Source organism: Lepus europaeus, chromosome 9, assembly GCF_033115175.1.
Source record: "Lepus europaeus isolate LE1 chromosome 9, mLepTim1.pri, whole genome shotgun sequence".
Taxonomy (NCBI): Eukaryota; Metazoa; Chordata; class Mammalia; order Lagomorpha; family Leporidae; genus Lepus; species Lepus europaeus.
In genome coordinates, this window is record NC_084835.1 from 12,816,934 (window position 1) to 12,843,320 (window position 26,387).

A 26,387-nucleotide genomic window follows, 5' to 3' on the forward strand; every position below is an offset into this window, starting at 1 on the left:
ACACACACACACACAGCTTGCCCTCCCTGCATCGTGAATGCAACCTTGACCTCGTATGCCCATCTTTTTTTTTTTTTTTTTTTTTTTTTTTACAGGCAGAGTGGACAGTGAGAGAGACAGAGAGAAAGGTCTTCCTTTTTTCTGTTGGTTTACTCCTCAATGGCCACTGCGGCTGGCGCGCTGCAGCCAGCGCATCATGCTGATCTGAAGCCAGGAGCCAGGTGCTTCTCCTGGTCTCCCATGTGGGTGCAGCGCCCAAGCACTTGGGCCATCCTCCACTGCCTTCCCAGGCCACAGCAGAGAGCTGGGCAGGAAGAGGAGCAACCAGGACTAGAACCCGGTGTGCTGGCACCACAGGCGGAGGATTAGCCTATTGAGCGGTGGCACTGGCCCCATCTTTCTTCTTCCCCTGGTACCTGTGTCATTTAGATCATACAATGGCTATCAGGTGAGAGAACACCTGAACACTGGGACTGGAATTTTGTGGCTGCTCTTGGCTAAATGCGGCTATGAGTTTTTGAGATGACTGTCCAAAGTACCACGCTCTGGGTGAACGAGCCAGGTCTGGAGACAGCCTATGCGCACAGCCTGTGCAGTGTTGTCTGAATTCCCCATGGGTTGAGCAGACCTACTCGGAAAACCCCACATCTGAAATGCTGCGAAGTCTGAAAGCTTTTGGGTCTGTGGACAACTCCACAGCTGGCCTCACATGACAGGTGGTGGGCAGAGCACAGGTGCAGACAGCAGGCAAACTGCCTTCAGGTTGTGTGTGAGTTGTACATGAAACAAAAACCAATTTCATGATTAGCCAAGGACTCATCTTCAAGATAATTCCTTTTTGGCCGGTGCCACGGCTCACTAGGCTAATCCTCCGCCTTGCGGCGCTGGCACACCGGGTTCTAGTCCCGGTCGGGGCACCGATCCTGACCTGGCTGCCCCTCTTCCAGGCCAGCTCTCTGCTGTGGCCAGGGAGTGCAGTGGAGGATGGCCCAAGTCCTTGGGCCCTGCACCCCATGGGAGACCAGGAAAAGCATCTGGCTCCTGCCATCGGATCAGCGCGGTGCACCAGCCGCAGCGCACCTACCGCAGCGGCCATTGGAGGGTGAACCAACGGCAAAAGGAAGACCTTTCTCTCTCTCTGTCACTGTCCACTCTGCCTGTCAAAAATAAATAAATAAATAAATAAATAAAGATAATTCCTTTTTAAAAGATTTAAGTACTGGCCGGCGCCGTGGCTCAACAGGCTAATCCTCCGCCTAGCGGTGCCGGCACACTGGGTTCTAGTCCCGGTTGGGGAGCCGGATTCTGTCCTGGTTGCCCCTCTTTCAGGCCAGCTCTCTGCTATGGCCAGGGAGTGCAGTGGAGGATGGCCCAATTCTTGGACCCTGCACCCCATGGGAGACCAGGAGAAGCACCTGGCTCCTGCCTTCAGATCAGCATGGTGTGCCAGCTGCAGCGCGGCGGCCATTGGAGGGTGAACCAAAGGCAAAGGAAGACCTTTCTCTCTGTCTCTCTCTCTCACTGTCCACTCTGCCTGTCAAAAATAAAAATAAAAAAAAAAAGAGAAAAAAAAGATTTAAGTATTTATCTGAAGAGCAGAGAGGCAGAGACAGAGACAGAGATCTGTCTGTCTGCTGGTTGGCTCACTCCTCAAATGGCTACAACCGCCAGGACTGGTCTAGGCTGAAGCCAGGAGCCTGGATATCCATCTGGATCTCCCACAGGGGTGTCAGGGGTCCAAGAGCCTGGACCACGTTCTGCTGCTTTCCCAGATGCATGAGCCTGGAGCTGGATAGGAAGCAGAGCAGCCAGGACTCAGCTGGTTCTCTGCTGTGGTTTGTCAGAGGAGCAAGTGGACCACGGTACAGACCACATTATGTATGCATATATGCAAATGTCCCCCAGTGGCGGGGGAGGGGAATCTGGAATCCAAAACATTTGCGGTCCCCAGCATTTTGGATAAGGAATACTCCACCTGCATCTATTGTGTCTCCTAGGTTTCAGCGGACTTCAAGGCTGCCCTGGTTGGCTGAAGCGGCCCCTCACCAAGGCCCTCTGTGACAATGAAGTAGGCAGGCATACAGGCTCCCTTTTAGCTCCCAGTTCACTGCAGGGCAGAGATACTGGGAAGGGTGAGGTGGGAGAGGCCCATATGTTCTGATCAGGGCTCAGTGCCTAGCCTGGGGAACTGTTTGCTTTTTTTTGTCTTCTCCAGACATTGACCTTGTTGCACTTATATTATTTTTAACAGTGTGAATCACCATTCAGCGAGCACTTCCTGTGTGCCAGGCACTGCGGACCTGGCGTTTGCTGGGAGAGGTGCAGGGTGGGGGGGCCACACAAGTTGGGTCCAGCCCACTCCTCAGAGTCTCTGCACCATCCCCACCATCAGATCCAGTGTTATGGGGCAAGCTATCTCCTTCTACCAGTGGGAGGGAGCTGGCTTTGAAACCAGTTCCCAGGCTGCCCCTTCTGGGGCAGGCACTTCCTCCAGCAGCCAGTGTGGAAGACGAACAGTCCCACCGCCCCCATCAGGGTTTTTCTCACTGTTCGGGACTGCTGTCTAGCCCAACTTCATTCTATTCCCTTTACTGTGTGTGGAGGTCCATCGGGTGTGAAGGGTGAGCCAGCATTGAGGGGCTTGCGGAGTAGGGGGTGTGGGGCCCCCAGGGCCATTTATAGCATTGTTTACGTGGAGCAGTGGTCCCATCATCCAAACAGCAGTCTCACAAAGGAACTGCAGGAGCACAATTAGTTCGTAAATTGAGAACTTCCTGTCTTTGTTGGCGGCCTGGGGAGGGGCACAGTAACTCAGTTCCAAACACTAAATGAGATAATACAAAGAAAACTACTGTGCAGGAGTGAGTGCAATGGACCTGCTCAACAACTAAACAAACCTCCTGTAGTCCTCCTCAGTTCTTATTAACATTTCACAAGAAGGTAACAACTGTGTGATAGTCACTTTCTTCCCTGCTGTTCCCAGTGGGAGGGAAGGGTAGTGAGCCCCTCCCCCCATCACTGCGGGTGCTCCAGCAGAGGTGACTTCCTAAAGAGGTGAACGTGCAGGGCAGGGTGCAGGGAGACTGAACAACAGGACCCTGAAGGTTCCACCCTGCCCTGGGAGATGCTGTCTCTCCCTAGAGCCAGCACACATGGTGGCCGTGCTCTGCCTAGGGGACCCAGCACCTGCGATGAATGAGTGTGTTCTAATAATTTTTATTTACTTTTCTCTGCTTGAAAGGCAGACACACACACAGACAGACAGAGAGAGCGAGCTTCCACTCACTGATTCACTCCACAAATGCCCGCAGCAGCCCTAGAACAGCCCTGGCAGGAACTACCACTCACTACCGCTCAGCTTCAAATAATCCCCAACTCCAAAACTGGATTTAGGATTGCTGGTGCCCTCGGCACCCAGAAGCAGCAGCAGAACCCCTTCTGGACGAAGAGGAGAGCATTCTAGACACTGAATTATTTTTACTGACAATGTTTAAATTGTTTCCTTTTTTTTTTTTATTTGTACACACACACACACACAGGTTCACTTCCCAAGTCTGCAATGGCTGGGTCTGGGTTGGGCCTGCAACGGAGATGTGGGAACCCAATCCAACTCTCCCATGTGGGTGGCACGAACCCTGTCACTTAGCTGTCACCTACGCCTCCCAGGATTTGCACTGGCAGGAAGCTGGAGTCAGGAGCTGGAGCTGGGACTCAAATCCACGTCTTCCGATATGACATGTGGGTACCTCAATTACCAAGCTAAATACCGGCTCCTTGTTTAAAATTATAACGTGAAGCAGACAATAAAAATAACCAGAGATGGGCAGAGACAACACGCATGAAAACCAGAGGAAGCAACAGACAACAGAAAATAAGCAGATAAGGAGAAACAGACAAATCTACAATTATAATGGGTGGCATTAACATACTTCTTATCTCTCTCAGTAACTTCACAACAAGCAGGGAAACATCAATGGGATATGTGCACACCAATTTGATCACAATGATCCACGAATTTGACCTAGCAGACAAGTGTAGAGCATTGGGTTTAACTACTTAACAACACGTCCTTTTCAAGCTCACACCTGGAAATTTACCAAAATGAACTGTTACTGGGAAGCAAGTTTCAAAACCATCTCAAGGAACTGAAATCATGTTAAGTATATCCATGGAGCCCGCGTTGTGGCATAGCAGGTAAAGCCACTGCCTCCAACACCAGCATCCCATGTCGGCAGTAGTCTGAGTCCTGGCTGCTCCACCTCGGATCCAGCTCCCTGCTATGGCCTGGGAAAAGCATCAGAGGAGGGCCCAAGTGTCTGGGCCCCTGCACCACATGGGAGACCCGGAAGAAGCTCCTGGCTTCGGCTTGGCCCAGCCCCAGTCATTGCGGCCATCTGGGGAGTGAACAAGCAGATGGATCTTTTGTCTCTCCCTCTCTGTAGCGCTTTCAAATAAATAAATAAATAAATAATTCTTTTTTAAAAAAAGTATATTCCACAACATAATTTAGAAATGATCATTAAAGGCCGGCGCCGCGGCTCACTAGGCTAATCCTCCGCCTTGCGGTGCCGGCACACCGGGTTCTAGTCCCGGTCGGGGCACCGATCCTGTCCCAGTTGCCCCTCTTCCAGGCCAGCTCTCTGCTGTGGCCAGGGAGTGCAGTGGAGGATGGCCCAAGTGCTTGGGCCCTGCACCCCATGAGAGACCAGGAGAAGCACCTGGCTCCTGCCATCGGATCGGCGCGGTGCGCCGGCCACAGCGCGCCTACCGCGGCGGCCATTGGAGGGTGAACCAACGGCAAAAAGGAAGACCTTTCTCTCTGTCTCTTTCTCACTGTCCACTCTGTCTGTCAAAAAGTTAAAAAAAACAAAAACAAAAACAAAAAAAAACAAAAAACAAAACAAAACAAAAAAAAACCAGAAATGATCATTAAAAAGATAACTAAAAAATCCTGATGTTTGGAAATTAAGCATTTATCTTAAAAACAACAACAGAGGCTGGTGATATAACATAGCAGGTAAAGTCGCCACCTGGAGTGCCAGCATCCCATATGGGCGCTGCTTTGAGTCCCAAATGCAGCATTTCTGATCCAGCTCTCTGCTAATGTGCCTGGGGAAGCAGTAGAAGACGGCCCAAGTCTTTGGGCCCCAGCACCCGCATGGGAGACCCGGAGGCAACTCCTGGCTCCTGGCTTCGGATAAGCTCAGCTCCGGCTGTTGCAGCCATTTGGAGAGTCAACCAGCGAATGGAAGACATGTCTCTCTCTCTCTCTCTACTTCTTTGACTCTGCCTTTCAAATAATAAATCTTGAAAAACAACAACAAAACCCCTAAAACCTTAGAAAAAGGCTTGATGGCATTTAAAATATTTTCAACAAGTGATAATTAAAAATACTACACATAAAAACATGTAGAATGCTGGGGCCAGCGCTGGGTAAAGCTGCTATTTGCAGTGCTGGCATCTGATATGGGTGCTTGTTCGAGTCCCGGCTGCTCCACTTCCAATCCAGCTCTCTGCTATGGCCTGGGGAAAGCAGTAGAAGATGGCCCAAGTGCTTGGGCCCCTGCACCCCCATGGGAGACCTGGAAGAAGCTCTTGGCTTCAGATTGGTACAGCTCTAGGCATTGCGGCCAACTGGGGAGTGAACCAGAGGACAGAAGACCTCTCTCTCTCTCTCTCTGCCTCTCCTTCCCTCTCGGTGTAACTCTGACTTCTAAATAAATCTTTTTTTTTTTTTTTTAAAGCCCATTTGTAGATGCAGTTAAAGCCATACTCAGAGGGACAGTTATGGCCTTGGTGCATCTGTTAGAAAACGGTAGAGATTGAGAACACATAAGCCATGCAGTAAGCAGTGGCTTCTCTTTCTTTCCCTGGTTTGTGTGTTGTCCTGGGAGGTCTGGACTTTGCACACAGGACATGTTGTACTGTCCTGGTGTCTTGCCTGAGCTTGGCTGAACATCTCTGTGTGGCAGAATGTTACAATCATCACCATGGAAGCTCTCAGCTAATCTGACAGGTTGACGGCACTGAATAGGTCACATTCATTCTTACAATTCTTTTTGGCAAGGCCTTCTTTGCTGGGTTTCCAGGCGGTGGTGAGCGGGAGTCAGCTCCTATTGGTTTGCAACAGGTGACTGGTGCACAGCTCTCCAGGCCATGGTTCACGACACCACGTTGCTGCTTGAGGTGGGCCACAGTGGGAGTTGTTCATGTCATGGCTGTTGGCAAGCTCCACGGATCAGGGTTTGTGCTTGTTTGCTTGTAGGGCGCACAGTATGGCCTCGGGAGGCCTGCTCTGGCTGTGTCCCCTCCTTGTGGCTGGCTGCTCGCCATCAGTCCTCCCAGAACCTCCTCTCCGGTCTCTTTACCTACTCCGTGGGGACATCGCCCCTCTGCTCACTGGTGGCTTCCAGACACTGTCTTCAGCCCCGCTGTCTCCCCTGCCTCCAGGCTGCCAGCTCCAGCTGCCAACTCCAGCTCTCAGGCAGGTTATCCTTGCAGCCTCCAGTAGATGCCCAGGCAGGCATGAGGCGTGAGAAAAAGAGAACACTCAAAGTGACGCGGGGCTTCGGCCTGGACCCTGGCAAGGGTGTAGTTGCTGCAGATCAGGGTAAGAGATCTGAGGCTGCACAGGTTGGGAGGGTCAGGGAGAGAAGCAGCCATCCCCTGTGGTGGTTAAAATGTGCTGAGACTCGGCCGGCGCCGCGGCTCACTAGGCTAATCCTCCGCCTTGCGGCGCCGGCACACCAGGTTCTAGTCCCGGTCGGGGCACCGATCCTGTCCCGGTTGCCCCTCTTCCAGGCCAGCTCTCTGCTGTGGCCAGGGAGTGCAGTGGAGGATGGCCCAAGTGCTTGGGCCCTGCACCCGCATGGGAGACCAGGAGAAGCACCTGCCATCGGATCAGCGCGGTGCGCCAGATGCAGCGCGCCAGCCGCGGGGGCCACTGGAGGGTGAACCAACGGCAAAAAGGAAGACCTTTCTCTCTGTCTCTCTCTCTATCCACTCTGCCTGTCAAAAAAAAAAAAAAAAAAAAAAAAAGTGCTGAGACTCAATTGAAGGTTAAGTCTATTACTTAATGTTGAGAGTGTAGGACTAGTGCTCTAGGGGTAAGGAGTAACATGGGCAGCTGTTTAAATGTGCCTTAGTACAAGATTTAAAAGATAAGGGCCAACAATGTGGCACAGCAGGTAAAGCTGCTGCCTGCAGTGCCAGCATCCCATATGGGTACCGGTTCGAGTCCCCGGCTGCTCCACTTCCAATCCAGCTCTCTTCTATGGCCTGGGAAAGCAGTAGAAGATGGCTAAAGTCCTTGGGCCCCTGTACCCACATGGGAGACCTGGAAGAAGCTCCTGGCTCCTGGCTTCAGACTGGTGCAGCTCCTGCTACTGCAGCCATCTGGAGGAGGAAACCATCGGATGGAAGACCTCTCTGCCTCTCTGTAACTCTGCCTTTCAAACAAATAAATCTTTAAAAAAAAAATGATAGTAATGAGAAAACTTTCATTTTTCTAACTTTTGAAAACTATTTATTTATTTCATAGGCAGAATAACAAGATAGGATGGAGTGAAGGAGGACAGCTCCCATTTACACCTCTGCTCCAGTTCACTCCCCGAATGCCTGCAATGGCTAGGGCCGAAGCTGGGATCTGAGAACACTATCCAGGTCTCCCACATGGGTGGCAGGAATCCAATTACCCGAGCCACCTGTGCTGCTGCTTTCCCAGACACACTAGCAGAGAGCTGGGTCAGAAGCAGAGCAGCTGGGACTGGAGCCTGCATGCATATGGGATGCCGGCGTTGTGGGTGGCACCTGAACTCACTGTGCCCCATTGCCAGGCCTCGCTTTTTTCTTCTTAGCCTCCACACCTTAGAAGGTGCCATCGTCCTCTCAAACTGGCAAGGATGCAAAGGTTGAGGTTCTGCCACGTTGTAGAAGGCGCTTAGAAACAGCCCCAAGCATTCGCAGCTGTTGGCGCCATAATCGGAGCCACACGTTGGGAGAATTCTTGGTGACAGCTTTGCAAATGAAAGATGCTCATAACCCCCTCATCAGTGATTCCACGGAGTGGGCGGAGCACTGCAGGGACACACCTCCCACCTGCCTGTGAAGCTGGGTGTGGCCAAGGCGCGTAGCCTATCCCAGCTGAGGCCTGCACTGCTGGGGCGCGTGGCCGTGGGTTCCCACCCAGCTGCAGCTGGGCCTGCCTGAAGATCGTAAATGCATGGTGGCCTCGCCCTCTCGCCACAGCCCGGCGGCAGGAAGCTTTTCAGGAGCACCTGTTTCCTGAGGACCCCGTCAGGGGCTCCCTGGGCACCAGCTGGGCCCTGCCCCACATGTTGTTTGCATTAGGAGTTTAGAAAAACAATGCAGCGTTGACTCATCGCTCTTTCATGTTCTCAAGCACAGCCCAAGTCTCGCCCCCGCCCCACTCTCTCGTCCTCTGCCCTCAGCTGTTCACACACACACACACACTCCCATACACAGATGCACACTCATGCATGCACAAGCACTCCCCTACACAGATGCACACTCAGGTACTCCTGTACAGATGTGTGCTCACACACAGACTCCCGTACACATGCACACACACAGGCACTCCCATACACAGATGCACGTTCAAGTGCACACTCCATACACAGATGCATGCTTCCACACACATGCACTCCCCTACACGGATACACACTCAGATGCACACACACTCCCATACAGATGCAGGCTCACATGTACACACACTCCTGTACACAGGTACACACTCATAGGCACACACACTCCCATACACAGATGTTCACACGCACACACCAACATGTACTCCCCTATACACACTCACACATATGCACTCCCATATACAGATGCACTCACACACACACACACACACACACACAATGACCTTGGGTACTCACAGGCCTGTGCTATTTTTTGTTACTTATTTGAAAGGCAGAGTTACAGAAAGAGAGAGATCATCTACCCGATGGTTCACTCCCCTAAAGTCCGTAACAGCCAGGGCTGGGCCATGCTGAATCCAGGAGCCTGGAACTCCATTCAGGTCTCTCACATGGGTTGCAAGTGGGCCATCTTCTGCTGCCTTCCCAGGTGTGTTAGCAAGGAGCTGGATTGGAAGTGGAACAGCTGGGATTCAGACCGGTGCTCATATGGTTTGCTAGGGCTATAGGTAGTGGCTTAACCTACTGTGTCTCGACGACACGCCCTCTTAGAATGTAGCACATGCACACAAGTTTACACACTCACATTCAACACATGCATGTTCACATTCACTTACAGCTCACATTCAATACACACACACACCCCTCGCCCTTACTCAGTCCTGTGGAGTAACCTGCGCCCTGCTTCCAGGTTAAGGACCTTTCCCCTTTGGTGTTGACAGGGGTGGGATCACCTGGAGGCAATAGCTGTGGATCCTAAGACCTTGGGCTTGGGGTGCAGGTGAACGTGAACCCTAGGCCAGGATGCCAGGGCTGGACCCAGGGAGTCCAGCAGGGCCCAGCTCTGAGTGCCCCGTCTGCCTCCCCCTGCTACAGGCCCTTCCTTGGTTGAAGAATGAAAGTGGCGCTGCTGCAGGCACCTGCAGGCAGGCCAGAGCCTTGGAACAACGGCCAGAGGGAGGGCTCTGTCTTACAACATTCCGATAGACCGAAGTCAACACCGAACTCGGAACTCCGTGCTGCCACCCAAGTGTTTTTCCCCCAGGTTTTCTGACTGCAAGGCTCGGAGTCGGTCCACGGAGACCGAATGTTTCTTATCTCAGGGATGCCCTTGCTTTGCTACTCTGAGCCCAGAGAGGTTAAACTGCTTTCCTGATGTCACACAGCCTACTGGAGCTTTCACTGTGACTCATTCAGAGACAGTCCCCAACACGGCGCCCAGCAGGTAGGTGGGGGTGGGGTTGCTATGGGGAGAGGAGGGAACTGGGTGGTAGAAGGGAAGGCAAGAGGGCCGGTCTCTTGCAGACAACAGGCATGGCCACCAGAAATGGGGTGGCCCCAGGGAAGCCTGCCAGCTGTTACCGTGGCCTGTCCAGCTGGACTGGGCCCAGTTTCCAGGCGGCTCCAAGGCGGCGAGGCCAGGGCAGGCAGTGGCGCCGGTGGGTGGAGGGAGGTTGCCTGGAGGAGGGCTGGCAGGCACCATGGGGCAGTGCCTCGGGCCCGGGGCCTCTGGTGGCTTCCTAAGGCCTTGCTGCAGCTGGCCCTGCCCCTGCCTGGGTCTGATGGCTCTAGGCGTGGGAGAACAAAGCGTACTGCAGGAATTCCGGCCGGGTAAGGCGATGGGGGTGCGGGGGGGAGGCGCCCTACCCACCAGGCCTGCTCACCACTGGGGGGCTTGGAAGTCACCCTCAGTGCTTAGGATGGCAAAGGACCCTTGGCCCAGCTGCCCCTACATTCCACAGCTGCTTCCACGCGCACCTCACCTCTCCCCTTCCTGTCCTCAAAAGTGTTTGCCCGCAGCGGCCAGCGAGGGCAGCAGGAGGGGCGGCTTCCTGGCTGGGCTGAGCCAAGCCTCCCAGACAGGAGCGAGGGTTTCCTTCCTGAAACACGCCAGCCTCTGCTCTCAGAACCTCTCCAGAGAGGGCCCAGGCACTCTAGGCCCACGAGTGGTGGTGTCCCTGGTGGGGGTCACACCCCAGCCTGCACAGATGAGGCAGCCCCTCCTCTGGGTGGCCCAGCCACCTGCCTGGCCCTGCCTGGGTGGCGCTGCGGGTACCCACAGCCTGCCGAGGCCCACGCAGCGTCCAGAGACATTGCTTCACTTCCTGCTGCATCCAGGTGTTCTCGCGTGGGGATGAGGCTCTGGGTCCCTCACCCCTCCTGTACCCATCAGCCTATGCCACCAGCCATACCTTCATTGCGCACCCCAAACCTGCTGCCTGCCAGGCCCCCGCCTCTCCCTACCATGACCTCTCCCCACATGGCGGCCAGCAGGATCCTGCTCCCACGAAACCCTCTCCTCCGCTCAGCCTCTGCCTCTGTGGCACTCACTTCCTCCACTCAGCCGTAGGGGCCTCCCGGCTCCGCAGCCGACAGCCATGCGACCCCTTTTTCCTGGAAGGCCCTGATGTCCGGTAACTCCCGCGTGTGCTGCCTCACACCCTCTGAGGGGCCACTCAACCGTCTCCACCTCTATGCCCCCCACCCCGGCCTGCCCGCTCCCACACCTCCCAGATGATCCAGCTCACCTCGGGGAGTCACTGTCGCGGCGGGGCCCTCAGCAGGTGCTCAATACTCAGTACTCACGTGCTGCGAGCGCCTGCTTTCGGGGACTGACGGCGACCACGAGGGTCCCATACAGGCTGGGGAGAGCCCCTGCTGGGACAATGTGTGTTACTGTCATCGTCGGCAGGAGCAGGATGGTAGTTTAGGTCTCTCTTTGCTGGAAGTTCTTGGGGGCCGGCATCTGCCCCCTCTTGTTTTAATAACGGACCCTGGCGCCCTGGGGGCTCTCTCAACCGAGCTCGGCCCAGGGGATCTGACAGCCCCGGGGGGTGGGTCACCTCGGCGAGACACTCCCTGCTTCTGACGGCCTCGCCAACTCCTGCCACCATTCTTCCTTCTCCGTCTTCCGCGAGGCCATCCACTCGGACCTGCAGCCCGCGTCGGCCCCCTCTTCGCCCGTTGTCTGGGCAATGCGCTCCAAGTCCTGCGGGGCGGCCTGGCGGAGGTGTCCAGGGTGAGCCCGGGGCCACGGCACAACGGGCCGGCTGGGACGGCCCTGGCTTCTGCCGCGGGTGGGCGTCATGCGGGACTCACGGCCTGGCCCGTGCCGGCTGAAGAACGCAGCACCTCAGCGGCGGTGCCGGGGCCCGGGGCCACTGCGGGCGCTGTGCGGCGGGCGAACACCCAGGAAGCCGGAGCCGGACCCTGAGGCACCCCTGCAGAGGGCCCCCAGCTCCCCACGACCTGAAGTACCTACGGCCAACCCCCAAAGGCCGCCGGGAGACGGCCTCTTCCCGCCAAATCACACACGGGTGCCCCTGATTGGTGGAAGCCAATCGGCGCCCTGGCCGTAAAGGGGTCTGGGAAATGTAGTTTGTTGTTTCCAACCTGGGGGGCCCGGGGTCCCTCCTGACCGGCGTCCTCCATGTCCAGCCCGGGGCAGCCTTGTCTGACCGCAGCGTGGCTCTGCGCCCTGTCACCTGCTCTGGCGGTGGCCCGCGCTAGGGGCTGGTGCGTTGGAGGCCCCGCTTCCCGAGAGCCTGTGAGGCAGGGGCCAACCACGTGGTCCTGGCTCCCCGGCCCCGGGGCCGAGGGTGAAGGCGCTCCGGCGGGCGGTGTAGCCGAGGCCCTCCACTTCCTCCGAATCGCTTCAGGCTCCCACTCACTGGGAGCTCCCACTCAACTTCAACCTTTCAGTTTTGAAGGCTTTTATTCTTATTTATTTGAAAGGCAGACATGGAAAGAGAAATCACTTTCCTCTGCTAGCTCACGTCTCAAATGCCTGCAGCAGCCAGGGCTGGGCCAGGCCACAGCCGGGAGACCCTTGCACTCAATCCTGCATTGTGGGCTCAGCGTTGACAGCTCCACGAAGAAACAAGGAGGCACTTGGCTTAGCGGCAAAGATGCCCAGGCTGACTGTTCCGGCCCCCACCCCAGCCCAAATCCAGGCTGGGTGAGCCAGCCCCGAAAGCCCCGTCCCCTTCCTTCCCCTCCCCTCCGCTCCACAGCCCTCCTCCCCCAGGCCTGGCATGTGCCAGGAAGTGCCACGGATTCCCCCTGTCTGAAGCGGGAGAGGCCGGACCTCTCTAGGCTGCCCTTCCAGAAACTCTCCAGCCCCTTCCTGCCTGGCTTCCTGCCCAAGCGCTTCCTGGAAACCCGGCCCTGCCTGCCCCCAGCCCAGGGGCCCCTATTTCCATGGTCTGATTCACCAGACCCTCCCCAGGCAGGGGAATATGGAAAACAACTCCGGGGAGGAGCGAGAAGAGCCCAGGCTGGAGAATAGAATTTCTATCGTGTTTAAACACACATAGCCACTTAAGAAAAGAAAAACATTTTATTTGATTTAACTAGTAGAGAAACAGAGAGAGAAAGCTCCCATCTGCTGATTCACTCCCAAAGTGCCTGCAACAGCCAGGGCTGGGCAGGGCCAGAGCCAGGGACTTCATCTGAGTCTCCCACAAGGATGGCAGGGACCCATCACCATGGCCTCCCAGGGTGCTCATTAGCAAAAAGCTGGAATTGGGTGCGGAGCCAAGAGTTGAACCCAAGTGCTCTGATGTATCCCAGGCGACATCCTAACTCCTAGGTCAAATGCCTACCCCTAGAATTCCTGCAAAGAGGAATGAATGAAGCCTTATGAATATATAAACTTCAAATAGTGTTGTAAAATATGTAGTTTATGAACAGGTACATGGGGATGGGAGCGCGTGCCACAAAGTTTGGGGACCTTCAGTCTAGTGCTGTTTCTTCTCGCCTCCCAGAGCGAGCTTGTGTCACTCTTGGTGGACCTGGCTCCACGGTGGGAGAATGGGCCGTAGGGGCAGCCTGACTGGCAAGGAAGTGGGAGGGGCTCTCAGGTTGCACAGGGGCGAGGTGTTAGGAATGGGGAAAGCTTCTGCCTGGTAAAACAAGGAGAACCCTGACTTGCCTTTTTTTTTTTTTTTTTTAAGATTTATTTATTTATTTATTTGAGAGGCAGAGTTACAGACAGAGGGAGAAACAGAGAGGTCTTCCATCTGCTGGTTCATTCCCCAAATAGCCGCAAAGGCCAAGGCCGGGCCAGTCTGAAGCCAGGAACCAGGAGCTTCTTCCAGGTCCCCCACATGGGTGCAGGGGCCCAAGCACTTGGGCCACCTTCCACTGCTTTCCCAGGCCATCAGCAGGGAGTTGGACTGGAGTGGAGCAGCTGGGACTCAAACCGGTGCCCATATGGGATGTGGGCACTGCAGGTGGAGGCTTAAACTACTATGCCACCGAGCTGGTCTCCTGAGTTGGCTTTCATGGTTGATCAGATCCAACAGGTCCATTTGACTGTATGTGACAGAAACCCAACTGGATGCTTCAGCGAACAATGGAAAATTCTTCCAGCTCCAGGAATGGCCACCTCCCGCACCTCTGTGTGAGTTTCACTCTCTGGAGGCTTCTCCTGGTGCTGGCGAGAGGGTTCCCAAAGGCTTCAGGCTCATAATCAACCTACTCAGCAATTCCAGTGGAAAGAAAACTTCCCTTTTCCCGTTAGTCCCAGAAAAAAAACCCGTAAGGTTGGCTGAGCATTGGCTCCGACTGGCTCATGTGCCCATTTCTGAATTATCCTTGGTGGCTCTGATTGGCCGGGCCTGTGCGAGGGAGGACGTCCACCCTCCCGAAATGTTCTAGGAATTCCCCTTCGGAATGGTCTGTTCCCCGAGGAAACAGATTTGGGGTGGCCGACGTCCCCCACACTCGCGTAGCCAGCTCTGGGCGTACGGAATGTCTTCCCAGCAATCACATGTTTGCTTTTCCTCTGGGAATCTGGCAGGAGCAGTGCCCCCAGTGACATGTGTGTGGACAGCTGAGTGGGGTTTGGGGAGGACCATCGCAGAGGGCTAGGTATAGCCCAGGGGCGGGCGCCCCAGGGCATGTACTTCCTGGAGAAGGGGCAGTGTGGGCTTCCCATGGTAGCCTGGTGCTGGTTGGATGACGACCAGGGTAGCTGTAAAACCCAGTGGGGGAAATTGTCCCTCATCGCTTAAACCTGGGATCAAACCCAGCTCTGTCATCATCGCGGATGTCCTCGGTGACTTATTCTTATCACCTAGAAATAGGTGGAGTCCATCTGCCCACTCCTTGTATCTGGCTTTGGGCTGTGTGATCTTCGTGAGACAAGGAACAGCAATGAAAGTGACTCGGGCCCAGAGATAAGAAGCTGTGAGTACTAGGGCTCAAGCGTCCCTTTCTGGTGTTCCTGTAGGACAAATGTGTGTTCAGATTTTGGATGGAGTGTCCTAAAAATGTCAATATTTTTCTGTAAAGAGTTGTGAATATTTTTGGCTTTGCAGGAGGCACCATGTATGTTGCAAATACTCAGCTCTGGTACAATAGCACGAGGGAAGCCATCAACTATATATATATATATATATATATATATATATATATATATATAGGAGTGTGCATGACTGTGTACCAATAAAACTTTATTTACAAACACAGTGCTCTTAGGCTTGTTGGTCCCCGTCTCTATGCTTGTTCCATCAGTTTAGGAGAGAGTGTTTGGAAATCTCCAATCATAACTGTGGATTTCTCTATCTTTTGTTTCATTTATTCAGTTTTTGCTGCATGGATTTTGAAGCTGTGTTGTAAGGTACATTAACATTTAGGATTGTTAGCTTTTCTGGACCAATTAACCCCTTTATCATTGTTAAATGTGCCTCTTTATTCTTGGTAATGGTCTTTGTTCTGGAATCTACTTTTTATAGCCAGCCAGCTTTTTTTTTTTTTTTTTTTTTTAGTAATTGCAGAGTACATATATGTTTCCATTCTTTTGTTTATTTTTCCTGATCTGTAGTTTTTGTATTTAAAGTGAATTTCTTTTAGGCAATGTAGAGTTAGGTCATTTTTTAAACAAAAAAATTTGATCTGAAATTTGCTGCCATTAACATTTAAAATGATTATTGATGTGGCTGAATCAAGCACACTACTAGCTGCTTCCTGTGAGCTCTGTCCCATTCGTCCTTGGTTTGCTTTTTCTTCTGGTCCTGCCCTGTCTCTCATCTGCCGTGTCTAATGTGCTGGTAATCTTATCCAGTGCATTTTTCACTTGTGCAAATTTGAGTTTTTTTTATCTTAATTTTCTCTCTTCATCATGTTCATGTTTTATTCTGCCTTCTTGAACATATTGAACATGTTTATAACAGGCTTTTGAAAAGTATTCTTTATCTTCTGAGGCTGGTGTTGTGGCGTAGCAGGTGAAGCCATTGCCTGCAATGCCAGCATCCCAAATGGGCGCCCATTGGAGTCCTGGCTGTCCCACTTCTGATCCAAGCTCTCTGCTATGCACCTGGGAAAGCAGCAGAAGGTGGCCCAAGTGTTTCCCCCTGCTTCCACACAGGAGACCCAGAGGAAGCTCCTGGCTCCTGATTTCAGCCTGGCCCAGCCCTGTTGCAGCCATGCGGGGCGTGAACCAGCGAATGGAAGATCTCTCTCTATTTGTAATTTTGCCATTTTTTTCAAATCACACATAAAATAGTGTTTCCTCTTGGTTGATGTCTGTCTTTTCCAGAAGACTGAATCTGAGGAAGGCATCCAACACTTGGTGCATGATAAGTGATTTGGTGTTGAAAATAATGGGATTTTCCTAGTCAGAACTCTTGATTTTTCCATGAGTTTTTTTTTTTTTTTTGCAAGTGATGGAATTGCAACTCAAATTGCTTACACAAAACCAAGGCAGTGTGGCTGATGCAACTGGGAAGTACAAGGCACTGAACAGAGACAGAATCATACAGAGCAGTCTTTGCGTCGGTCTCTCTGCTCTGCTTTATGTGGGCTTTTCCCAGGTGGCCCAGAAGTCCATGCACTCTCAGGTTCTCATCTTACCAGCTGAACCACCTTGTGGAAGAAGACTTTACTTTCCAGATGGTTCCAGCAGAAGTCCCAGATTTGCTCTGATTGGCGCAGCCCATGCCACATGCCTACAAGTAATCCAGTCGCTGAAGCCAGGGGCATCTAGCGCTGTCCTGCACTTGGAGTGACAGCTGAGTGCACCCTGAACTCAGGATGTAGGAGCTTTGTGAAGGTGGAGATGAGGAGAGGGGCTTTCCAGGCAATGCTTGAGGACGGGTGGTGTGTGTGTGGGGGGAAGGTTGGAGGAGAAAACTGTATTCGTTACACTCCTTCATCTTCCACTCCTTCATCTTCACTGTCAACCGCTCTGGTTGAAACCCCCACCAGTGGCAGAGTCTTGATGCAGGCCAGCTGTCTCTTTGAGAATAACTAGCATGTTCAAAGCCATCTTGCTGAAGAGCTGCTATGGCAATGAGGGGTTGAAGGCCTAGAATACAGGACCCCCAGAGAGGTGCACCTGCCATTTGGCACTGTGTCTCTCTCCAGGCACTTACTGGTCCTCAAAGGCTGGGAGGTCAAGAACACTAAGCTCTTAGCAGATTCTTGAGCCCAGGAAGATAAAATTTGGAATTCAGAGACTTCCAAGGAGAGGAGAGGTTGTAGTGGGTCGACAAGAAGCAGCTAGTCACAAAGGAGGGTGTTGAGGGGGCAGAGGGTCCCAGAAGCAGGAGATGGCCACGAAGTGGTCCAGGAGGCAGCCACTGGAGAGCAGATCGGAGGGAGGGTGGGGGCAGGAAGAGAGAGGGTCCCAGGCCTGATTCACCAAGCACTGTCACAGCAGGAGCCAGACTGTGGGTCTTGGGCCACGCGGCTCTGCGTTATTAACCCCATTTTCCCATGACCTTTTTGCTGCTCCACTACCTGTGAGCACAGGTCATACGAACAGTTCGAGAAGGCCCAGGCTGCCATCCCTGGAGGCACTGAGGGAGCCCAGGGGTGAGGTTTCCTGGGAGGGTGGAGGCAGTGAGCCGGCTTTCACTTCTCGTCCTCAGAGAAGCCAGAGGCTGGGAGAAGGTAAACAGCTGACCTGGGGCCGCGAGGAGGCTGGACAGCAGAGCAGGGACTCAGCTCCAGGAGGGTTGGGTGTTGAAGTGCATGCTTGGTCCACTACTTCCTGGCTGAGGGAGAGGCGGGGGCTCTGGGAAGCTGGAGGGAGGGGGTGGGGCTACTGCTCACCTGACTGCCTGCTTGGATGGCAGGGTTCCTTCCACCCCACTGCTGAGCAGCTGTCCCGGGAATGGCCCTGGAGAGAGCCCTCCATGATGGGCACAGCTGTGCTTAGGCTACCTGAGGACGCCACCTGCTGCTGGACTGGCTGCCCCAGGAGGAGGAGGGTTCCGTGTCATCCACGTGTCGCGCTCTTTCCGATACAGAACTGAACCTCCTGCATCGACGTCTCGGCAAGAACATCTGTCACTCAGCCAGCGCCGCGCCTCAGGACACCGACAGCGACCCCGAGCCTGTGGCCAGGGTGGCAGAGCCAGGCACCTCTCCTCCTGGGGAACATCGCACGGTGGTTTCCGTAAGTTGGCAGCGATTGCATAACTCCTTCACCAACTGCCACGCCGGATATGTTTTGCAACCCAGCCCGCCATGCCACATGTGTCAGCTGGCACGGGCCAGGCCTCCCAGAGAGGTCGGAGCAAGACTGAGAGGGAAACACGACTGATCGTGCCTCCCAGGAAGCCAGCAGCCTCAGGCCCCTGCTCCTCACTCTGCAGGCTGTGCCCAGGGCCCCTGGCCAGGGAGACCAGGGGGGTTCCAGGAACTGCCCCACCCCCCACAATCCTCCCATCAGAAAGACATGAGATCCACCCAGGAGGGTATGGTCTTGGAGAAGCCATCATCATATGCTAAGAGCTCCTCTTGGGGTTCCGGTGCCCTGAAGTCAGAGTGGAGGGAGATCCTCACCCATCAGTCCACGGTGGGATCCTACCCAGGGCGTGTGCCAGGGAGGACCTACAGGGGCACGTGGTGCTGCTCAGACTCATCCAAGGATGCTGGGAGACAGTGAGCCAGGGGAGCGGGGTGGGAAGGAGGTGTACTCCACGGCCATTGTGAGAGGATGGGGTGAGGGTCCTCTGGCTGAGCAGGAAAGAGAGAGGAAGGCTTACCCAGGCCACCTGGGGACAGCTGACCACCCGGGCCTAAGGCCTGGCCACCTCCAGGAAGCTTTGAGAGCCTGACGGCCATTGGTCCACAGTTCTTTGGGCCCCATTGTTCCAGGGGTCGGGGATGATCCAGATGGCAAAGCCAGAAAAACAGGGCCAAGGACAGAGAGGACCAGGAACACTCTCACTTCCTGAAAAGGCTCGCTGGAGTCTGGAGAGTCCTGGACACCGTGGGGCGTCGCACAGGTCCTTGGCTCTTCCTCTGCACTGGCTGCTGCCGCCACTCTCTGAGTTCTTCTCCGGAAGCTGCTCTCAGGACAGGCCCTCCTCCCGGGGACAGCCTGCGTCCAGTGACTGGTCAGCAGAAGAGATCAAAGACCCGTTCTGAGGGCCACCCTGGCCCCAGAGCTGCTCTGACTTGGCTGAGCCTCTGCTGGGTTCAGCCTCACTCTGTCTGACCCTGCTTCCTTGTGCCCTCTCGAGATGCAGAGTAGACCTCTTGGAATCTGTTCTTGGGGGTCCTCGCGAAGTAGCTGAACCTCAGAGGACCCGGAGCAACAAAGGATGTAGGCCAAGTTCAAGTGCTTGCTGTTCTAGCCAATTGTCTGCTGGCTGCCCTCCTTGGGGCATTATTCAGGCTGCTTTAAACCATAGCGGTCTCTCCCTGCCTTGAAGGACAGAGCACTTGGCCATCAAAGTGCAGTGTTCAACTCAGGCCAGTGCCAGAAACGTTGTGGCGAAGACGCACTCTGGAGGCAGAGGGACCGTCCACCAGTACAGTGGTGGAAGTGCTTGGGAGTTGCTGTGTTTTGGAAGATCTCTGGAACGTTTTTTGGAGCAGGAGAAGCTCCTGACGGCCTTTTCATCCCCACAGTAGGGGTGACCACTCACTGCGCTGCACCCAGGTAGAGCAGAACCAGGATTAGCCACCTGCAGTCCCACTAACCTACCCAGCAGCCATGCTTCCGCTCGCACGGGTAGGACTCAGCTGTTTACCGAGTGCCCTTCTGCTATTCATTAGGGCAGCTGAGGATCACAAACTGTCTTAGGAGAAAAGAAGGAACAGGGCATGGAAGAAATATTGCTGCATGCGACTCAAAATTCCAAGGGTGGTAGTCCGGTCTGGCTTGATCCAGGGGCTTCACTGAGATCTACAAAGCCTGTTTGTTTCCTGAGTCTCTGGGGTCTGCTTCCTCTGCAGACTGGTCTTCGGAAGCTTCTCTTCTCCATGCGGCAAATTCTGTGCAGCAGTTCTGGCTGGATACCCTGCAATAGCTGAATGAATGGGAAAGCAAATTTCGTCTCTAGCTACCCAAGCGGAAGTGCTGGGATTTCCTCAGTCGACTTGGCCTTGGCCAACCCTGAGCCTTCTCTTGAGCCTTGAGAGAGCTGCACTGCCCTGATTTGCCGTGCCTAAAACTCACCTGTAAATATTTGCTGAGCCTCTGGCTGGTGCTAGGCCCTGCCACAGCTTCTTGGGTCACAGATATATTGTGGTCATTCGTTTGCCCTCAAGAACTCGCTTTTTAGTAGGATAAACGGGCTTACAACAAACTTTAAAAATAATCCACTATCCGATTTGATTCACACAAAGATCCTGCAAGAGAGACTGTTAGATACATTAGCTTATTCTGCAGATAAGGAGACAGGGGCTCAGAGAACTCCATGGCTCACGTGCAGCTTAATGGACTGCTAGATGCCTGATAAATCCCAGCCCTGAGAGAGCAATGCAGCCTTCCCAGCCCTCAGCATTCCTGGCCAGAGAGAGAGAGAGAGAGAGAGAGAGAGAGAGAGAGACAAGAACTGGCGATCCCGGAAGAGCCTGGCCCCATGCACCAAGGCAGGAAGAAGCCGCAGTGCTGACGCTTCCTGCAGCACAGAGCCCAGGATGGTTTGGCTGGGGACCCCTGAGCGTCTGAGCACGCTCCCAAAGCACAGTCCTGTGGGCAGAGCGATGCTGCTGCCCACCGTGGGCCGTGCACACACACAGCGGGCCTGTACGATTACCAAGGAGCTGGAAAACCCCTGCCACCAAGTGACGTCACAGCCACGGCGAGGCGTGGCACAAGGCATCGCTCACGGGTGTGGGTGCACGGCCACCCACATCAGCAGCGTCGCAGACACCTGGGGGCAGGCTTCGTGCTGCAGGAAGATGATGCGCCAGGAAGTCGCTGGCTTACGTATCTGCTGTGCTACACTCTCTGTCGTTATTTCCGAGTGGACGCCTTCCGCTCTTTTTAAGGCAAGGACTGTGTCGCGCCGGTGGCAGCCTCCTTTCTCTCCTGCTTACCACGTCTCTTCACTGCAGCGCTTCCTCTTGGGTTTGATTTTCATCTTTGTGTCGTTTCGTTCACCGTGGTCCTAGGACCATAGGCTATGCTATCGCATATGTGTGAGGATATCTCAAAAATCCATCGCAGTGCGTAGTACGAAAAATTAAGCATAGTTTTCAGAAGTATTTGCACCCAAGTCAATGTATCTTTTCAACATTATTTATTTATTTGAGAGGCAGAAGGACACACACAGAGAGAGAGAACACTCCTGTCTACTGGTTTACTCCCCAGAAGCCCAGAACAACACCAGGAGCTAGAAACTTTCTTTTCCTTCCTTCTTCCTTCCTTCCTTCCTTCTCCCTCCCTCCCTACCTCTCTCTTCTCTTCTCTTCTCTTCTCTTCTCTTCTCTTCTCTTCTCTTCTCTTTTTAGGATTTTTTATTTATTTATTTTAGAGGCAGAGTTACAGGGAAAGACAGAGACAGGTCTTCCATCTGCTGGTTCACTTCCCCAAATGGCCTCAAAGGCTGGAGCTGAGCTGATCCAAAGCCAGGAGCAGACAAAGAGAAAGGTCTTCCCTCTCCAGATGGCCGCAATGGCCGGAGCTGTGTCGATCCAAAGCCAGGAGCCAGGAGCTTCTTCCACGTCTCCCACGTGGGTGCACGGGCTCAAGCACTTGGGCTATCTGCCACTGCCTCCCCATAGCAGGGAATTGGATTGGAAGAGGAGCAACCAGGACAGGAGCCGGCGCTCATACGAAATGCTGTTGCTACGGGCAGAGGCTTAGCCTACTATGCCACAGCACCAGCCCCAGGAGTTATAAACTTAGTTCAGGTTTATCACAAGAGCATAAGGAATCCGATCACTTGAGCCATCCCTGCTGCCCTCCAGGGTCTGCCTTAGCTGGAAGCTGGAGTCAGGAGCCGAAGCCAGGAATTGCACCCAGGTACTCCCATAGGAGACACAGACATCTTAATCGGTTGGCTGAACATCCACGCCAAACTTGTCTTTTAATTCCAGGCTCTGTGAATATTTTGCAGCTCCTCACAGACACCCTATAGCCTAGGTATGTGGTAGGCTGTACTGTCTGGGCTGGGGGAAGGGCACTTTCTGATGTTTGTACAATACCAAACTGAACGCCGCGTTTCTTGGAACCAACAGTTACTATCTCCTGTCACAGGGAGTCTGGTGGTAGGCGTTCTTGGTCTGGCTTACAGAGTGGCTCAGGGGCATCACCCAGGCCACCTTGGCTGTACATCTGTCCCCTTTGCCAGCTGTGACAAGTTTGCTTTCATCCCATCCCCAGGATTGACTCTTCAAAGTCAGAAAACGGCTGCGTCAGCTCCAGGCGTCATATCACAGCAACATCCACAGGAACACATGTCCCCAAGGCCCCACACTGTGACAGATACGTATGCCTCCTCTATGCCGGGCTCAGGTTCAGTGGCGTCACAAGCATCCCAGAGTGACAGCGGCTTTAACAGAGGCACTGTTTAGCTCTCAAGGGGCAGTCCAAGTCACAGCTTATTTGTGGTCCACAATGAAGAGGACCCTGGTGTCTCTGCCTGTCCCATGAGCCCTTCCTTTGTGAGCCAAGATGGCTGTGCCCGCTCCTGCCATCATGGCTTCATTCCAGCAGGCTGGAAAGGGGGCAGGTACTGGACACCCCGCTTCCTCTGAAGGCATGACCTGGAGGTTCAGAGATAACTCTCGCTCATCTTCCTTTGGTGCAACTAAATCAACATCCATTCTGAAGCATAAAGAGGCTGGCACCTCAAGGCTTCGTTCTGCACAGTTCTGTGACAAAGGGGAGAAGTGGCTGCCGAGGATCCGAGAACACTCTGGCCCAGAGTGGAGCTCTGATGAGGAGCAGACTGAGCAGGGCCCGCTCCGTGGGGCCTGGAGACGGGAAGCAGCCCTGGGCATTGCCCTCCCCGCCTTGCTTACTGAGGGTCTGCAGTGGCCCAGGCACTTTGGAAGGCACGGGTTTCCAGGGGGCAGACGCCACTTCAGTGACCCCCCAGGAGCCACACGATGAAGAAGCAGGAGTGTTAGACTCTGAACCCAGAAAGGCATCCAGCTGGGCCTCGCAGGGTGCGGCCTTGAGCGTGGGCTTTTCCCTCTGGCCTGAGGTTCGCCCGTGTCATGGTGTAGTGTCTTCCAATGATCGCTGTGTTGCTGCCGGAACACGTTACCGCAGTGGCTTCAAACAGCACCAGCCACCTCTCTGACTTCTGGGGCCTCTCGGAGGCGTCTCTGCCATCTCAAACTCGTCGGCTCCCAGCCGCCACCTGCTCACGACCCCTCCCTCCCTCATCCTGCTTCCGGCGTTGTGGGGGCTTCTCCCCGGATTCCCCCTCTTCCCACCGCCCTCTCACAAGGGCCATGGTGAGCCCAGGGGGATAATCCAGGATAATCTCCCATCTTAAGATCCTTAACTTGATCCCATTTGCGAAGCCCCTTGGCCTTGGAAGGTGACATATTCCCGGCTTTGGGTGGTAGGACGTGGCCTCCAGGGAGGTGGCCGTTACTCTGCCTACTGATGGCTGAGTCAGGCTGTGTGCTTGCCCAGTGTGTCGATCCATTCACAATGACACGTGTTGACATTCCTTTTCTCCGAGAAAGCAGACTGTACTTTAAGGTAAACAAAGAAGATTTTTAAAATTAAAATATTTTAAAAAGGATATCTTTTAATTAGTTTTTTTATAAAAAGTTTTATTGATTTATTTAAGATGCAGAGTTACAGAAAGAGAAGGAGAGACAAGAGAGAAGTCTTCCATCAGCTGGTTCAATCCCCAAATGGCCACAACGGCTGGGTCTGGGCCAGTCCAAAGCCAGGAGCCAGGAGCTTCTTCCAGGTCTCCCACGTGGGTGCAGGGGCCCAAAGACTTGGAACATCTGCTGCTGCTTTCCTAGGTGCATTAGCAGGGAGCTGGATTGGAAGTGGAGCCGCTGTGACTTGAACTGGTGCCCATATGGGATGTCAGCACTGAAGGCCATGGCTTAGCCAGCTGCACCACAGCACAGGCCCCTAAAGTAGGTTTTAAAATAACTTATTTTTAAAAATAAATGTATTGGCCGGCGCTGCAGCTGAATAGGCTAATCCTCTGCCTGCGGCACTGGCACACCGGGTTCTAGTCCTGGTCGGGGCGCCGGATTCTGTCCCAGTTGCCCCTCTTCCAGGCCAGCTCTCTGCTATGGCCCAGGAGTGCAGTGGAGCATGGCCCAAGTGCTTGGGCCCTGCACCCCATGGGAGACCAGGAGAAGCACCTGGCTCCTGCCTTCAGATCAGCGCAGTGTGCTGGCGGCAAAGGAAGACCTTTCTCTCTCTCTGTCCACTCTGCCTGTCAAAAAAAAAAAAAAAAAAAAAGGAAGAAAATGCATATGACAGGCCGGCGCTGTGGTGCAGCGGGTTGAAGCCTGGCTTGAGGTGCTGGCATCCCATAGGGGCGCCGGTTCTAGTCCTGGCTGCTCCACTTCCAATCCAGCTCTCTGCTATGGCCTGGAAAAGCAGTAGAAGATGGCCCAAGTCCTTGGGCCCTGCACCCACATGGGAGACCAAGAGAAGCACCTGGCTCCTGCCTTCAGATCAGCGCGCCAGCCGTGGCGGCCATTGGAGGGTGAACCAAAGGCAAAAGGAAGACCTTTCTCTCTGTCTCTCTCTCTCACTGTCCACTCTGCCTGTCAAATAAATAAATAAATGTATTGAAGTGTAACTGACATAAGAAAAAATTCTTTCGTTTTAGACACAGAGTTGGATGAGTTCTTGTAGTGGTACTGGCCGTGCAGCTTCTACCACAATCAGCCTGGCCAGTCCCATCAGCCTGGACTTCATCCTTGGTCTCTTTGCAGTCGATCCCTTCCCCAGCCCAAGCAACCCCTGATCTTTCTGTTACTGTATTTGTACATTTTCTAGAATTTCATCAAACTGAATCACACAGCATCTGATCTGTCAAGACTTATTTGCTTATTGATTTGACACACAAAGAGACAGAGGCGTGTCTTTCAGCTGCTGGTTCACTCCACAGATGCCTGTGACAGGCAGGGCTGGGCCAGGCCAAATCCAGGAGCCAGGAGCTCTCCCACATGAGCCGTCACTGCTGCCTCCCAGGGCATGCACGAGCAGGAAGCTGGGTCGGAAGCAGAGCCGGGACTCCGATGTCTAATGCAGGTGTCCCAGGCGCCCAGGGCCCACCCCTAGCTGATGGTCTTTTGTGTTTGACTTCTCTTGCTTAGCTTGATGTGTCTGAAATGCATCCACGCCATTGTGTAAATGGATATTTCATTCATTTGGATTGTTGAATGCTATTCCATAACATGGATACGCCGAAACCGTTCATCCATTTCCCCAGCTGACGAAACCCGGGTCATCATTTCCTGTTTGGGGATATTGTGAATGGAGCTGCTTGAACACCATTACACACAGGTCTTGTTTTCATTTTGTCTGTCTGTCTGTCTGTCTACCTATCTATCTACCTACCTACCTACCTATCTATCTATCTAAACCGGGGAAGGAATGGCTGGATAGCATGGTAAATAATGGCTAACTGAAAAACACTGCCATCCTGGCTTCCAAAGTGGCTGTCCCATTTTGCATCTCCACTAGGTATGAAAACAGCAGTTGCCACACCCCACCCTCAGCACTTGCTGTGGTCGGTCTTCTACACTTCGGCTCAATGCATTTCCCTGACGGCACCGGGCATCTTCCTGGGCTTCTACTGGTCTTTCACAGATCTTCCTTTACGAAGTGACTGTTCGCATAGTTTGTCCATTTAAAGTAATCAAGTAGGTTGTCTTATTGTTGAGTTGTAGCGCCCCCCCCCCCCCCCCCGCTTTTAAAAATTCTGGATATAAGCCTTTACCAGATATACTTTTTGAGTATTTTTCAGATTCTGGGGTTATCCAAGCTCCAATCTTAAGAAAGTAGAAGGGCCGGCGCCACGGCTCACTAGGCTAATCCTCCGCCCGCGGTGCCGGCACCCCGGGTTCTAGTCCTGGTCAGGGCACAGGATTCTGTCCCGGTTGCCCCTCTTCCAGTCCAGCTCTCTGCTGTGGCCCAGGAGTGCAGTGGAGGATGGCCCAAGTTCTTGGGCCCTATACCCACATGGCAGACCAGGAAGAAGCACCTGGCTCCCGGCTCCGGATCAGTGCAGTGCGCCGGCTGCAACGTGCTGGCCGTAGTGGCCACTTGGGGGGTGAACCAACGGAAAAAGGAAGACTTTTCTCTCTGTCTCTCTCTCTCACTGTCTAACTCTGCCTATCCAAAAAAAAAAAAAAAAAAGAAAGTAGAAGAATAACAAACTAAGCAAAAAGTAAGCAGAAGAAAAGGAAATTAAAAAGCAGAAATCAAATGGAAAATAGAAATAATAAAACAAATAGAATAAATGTTTTTTAATGGCAAATAAATTGATAAGCCCATCTCTTCGACTAAATGGACCAAGAAAAAAAGTCACAAATTAC

General features: G+C 53.6%; 1 protein-coding gene across 1 annotated transcript in view; it reads right to left on the reverse strand.

The window, feature by feature from the left end:
• Positions 1 to 13,008: 13,008 nt before the first annotated feature.
• The window catches only part of LOC133766211 (collagen alpha-1(I) chain-like), a 34,329-nt gene continuing 20,950 nt past the window's right edge, over positions 13,009 to 26,387 (reverse strand). Inside the window, exon 5 of the mRNA XM_062199931.1 lies at positions 13,009 to 13,275. Within this exon, the coding sequence (XP_062055915.1) occupies positions 13,267 to 13,275 (9 nt within the window). The 3' untranslated portion in view covers positions 13,009 to 13,266. The remainder of the gene's footprint in view (positions 13,276 to 26,387) is intronic.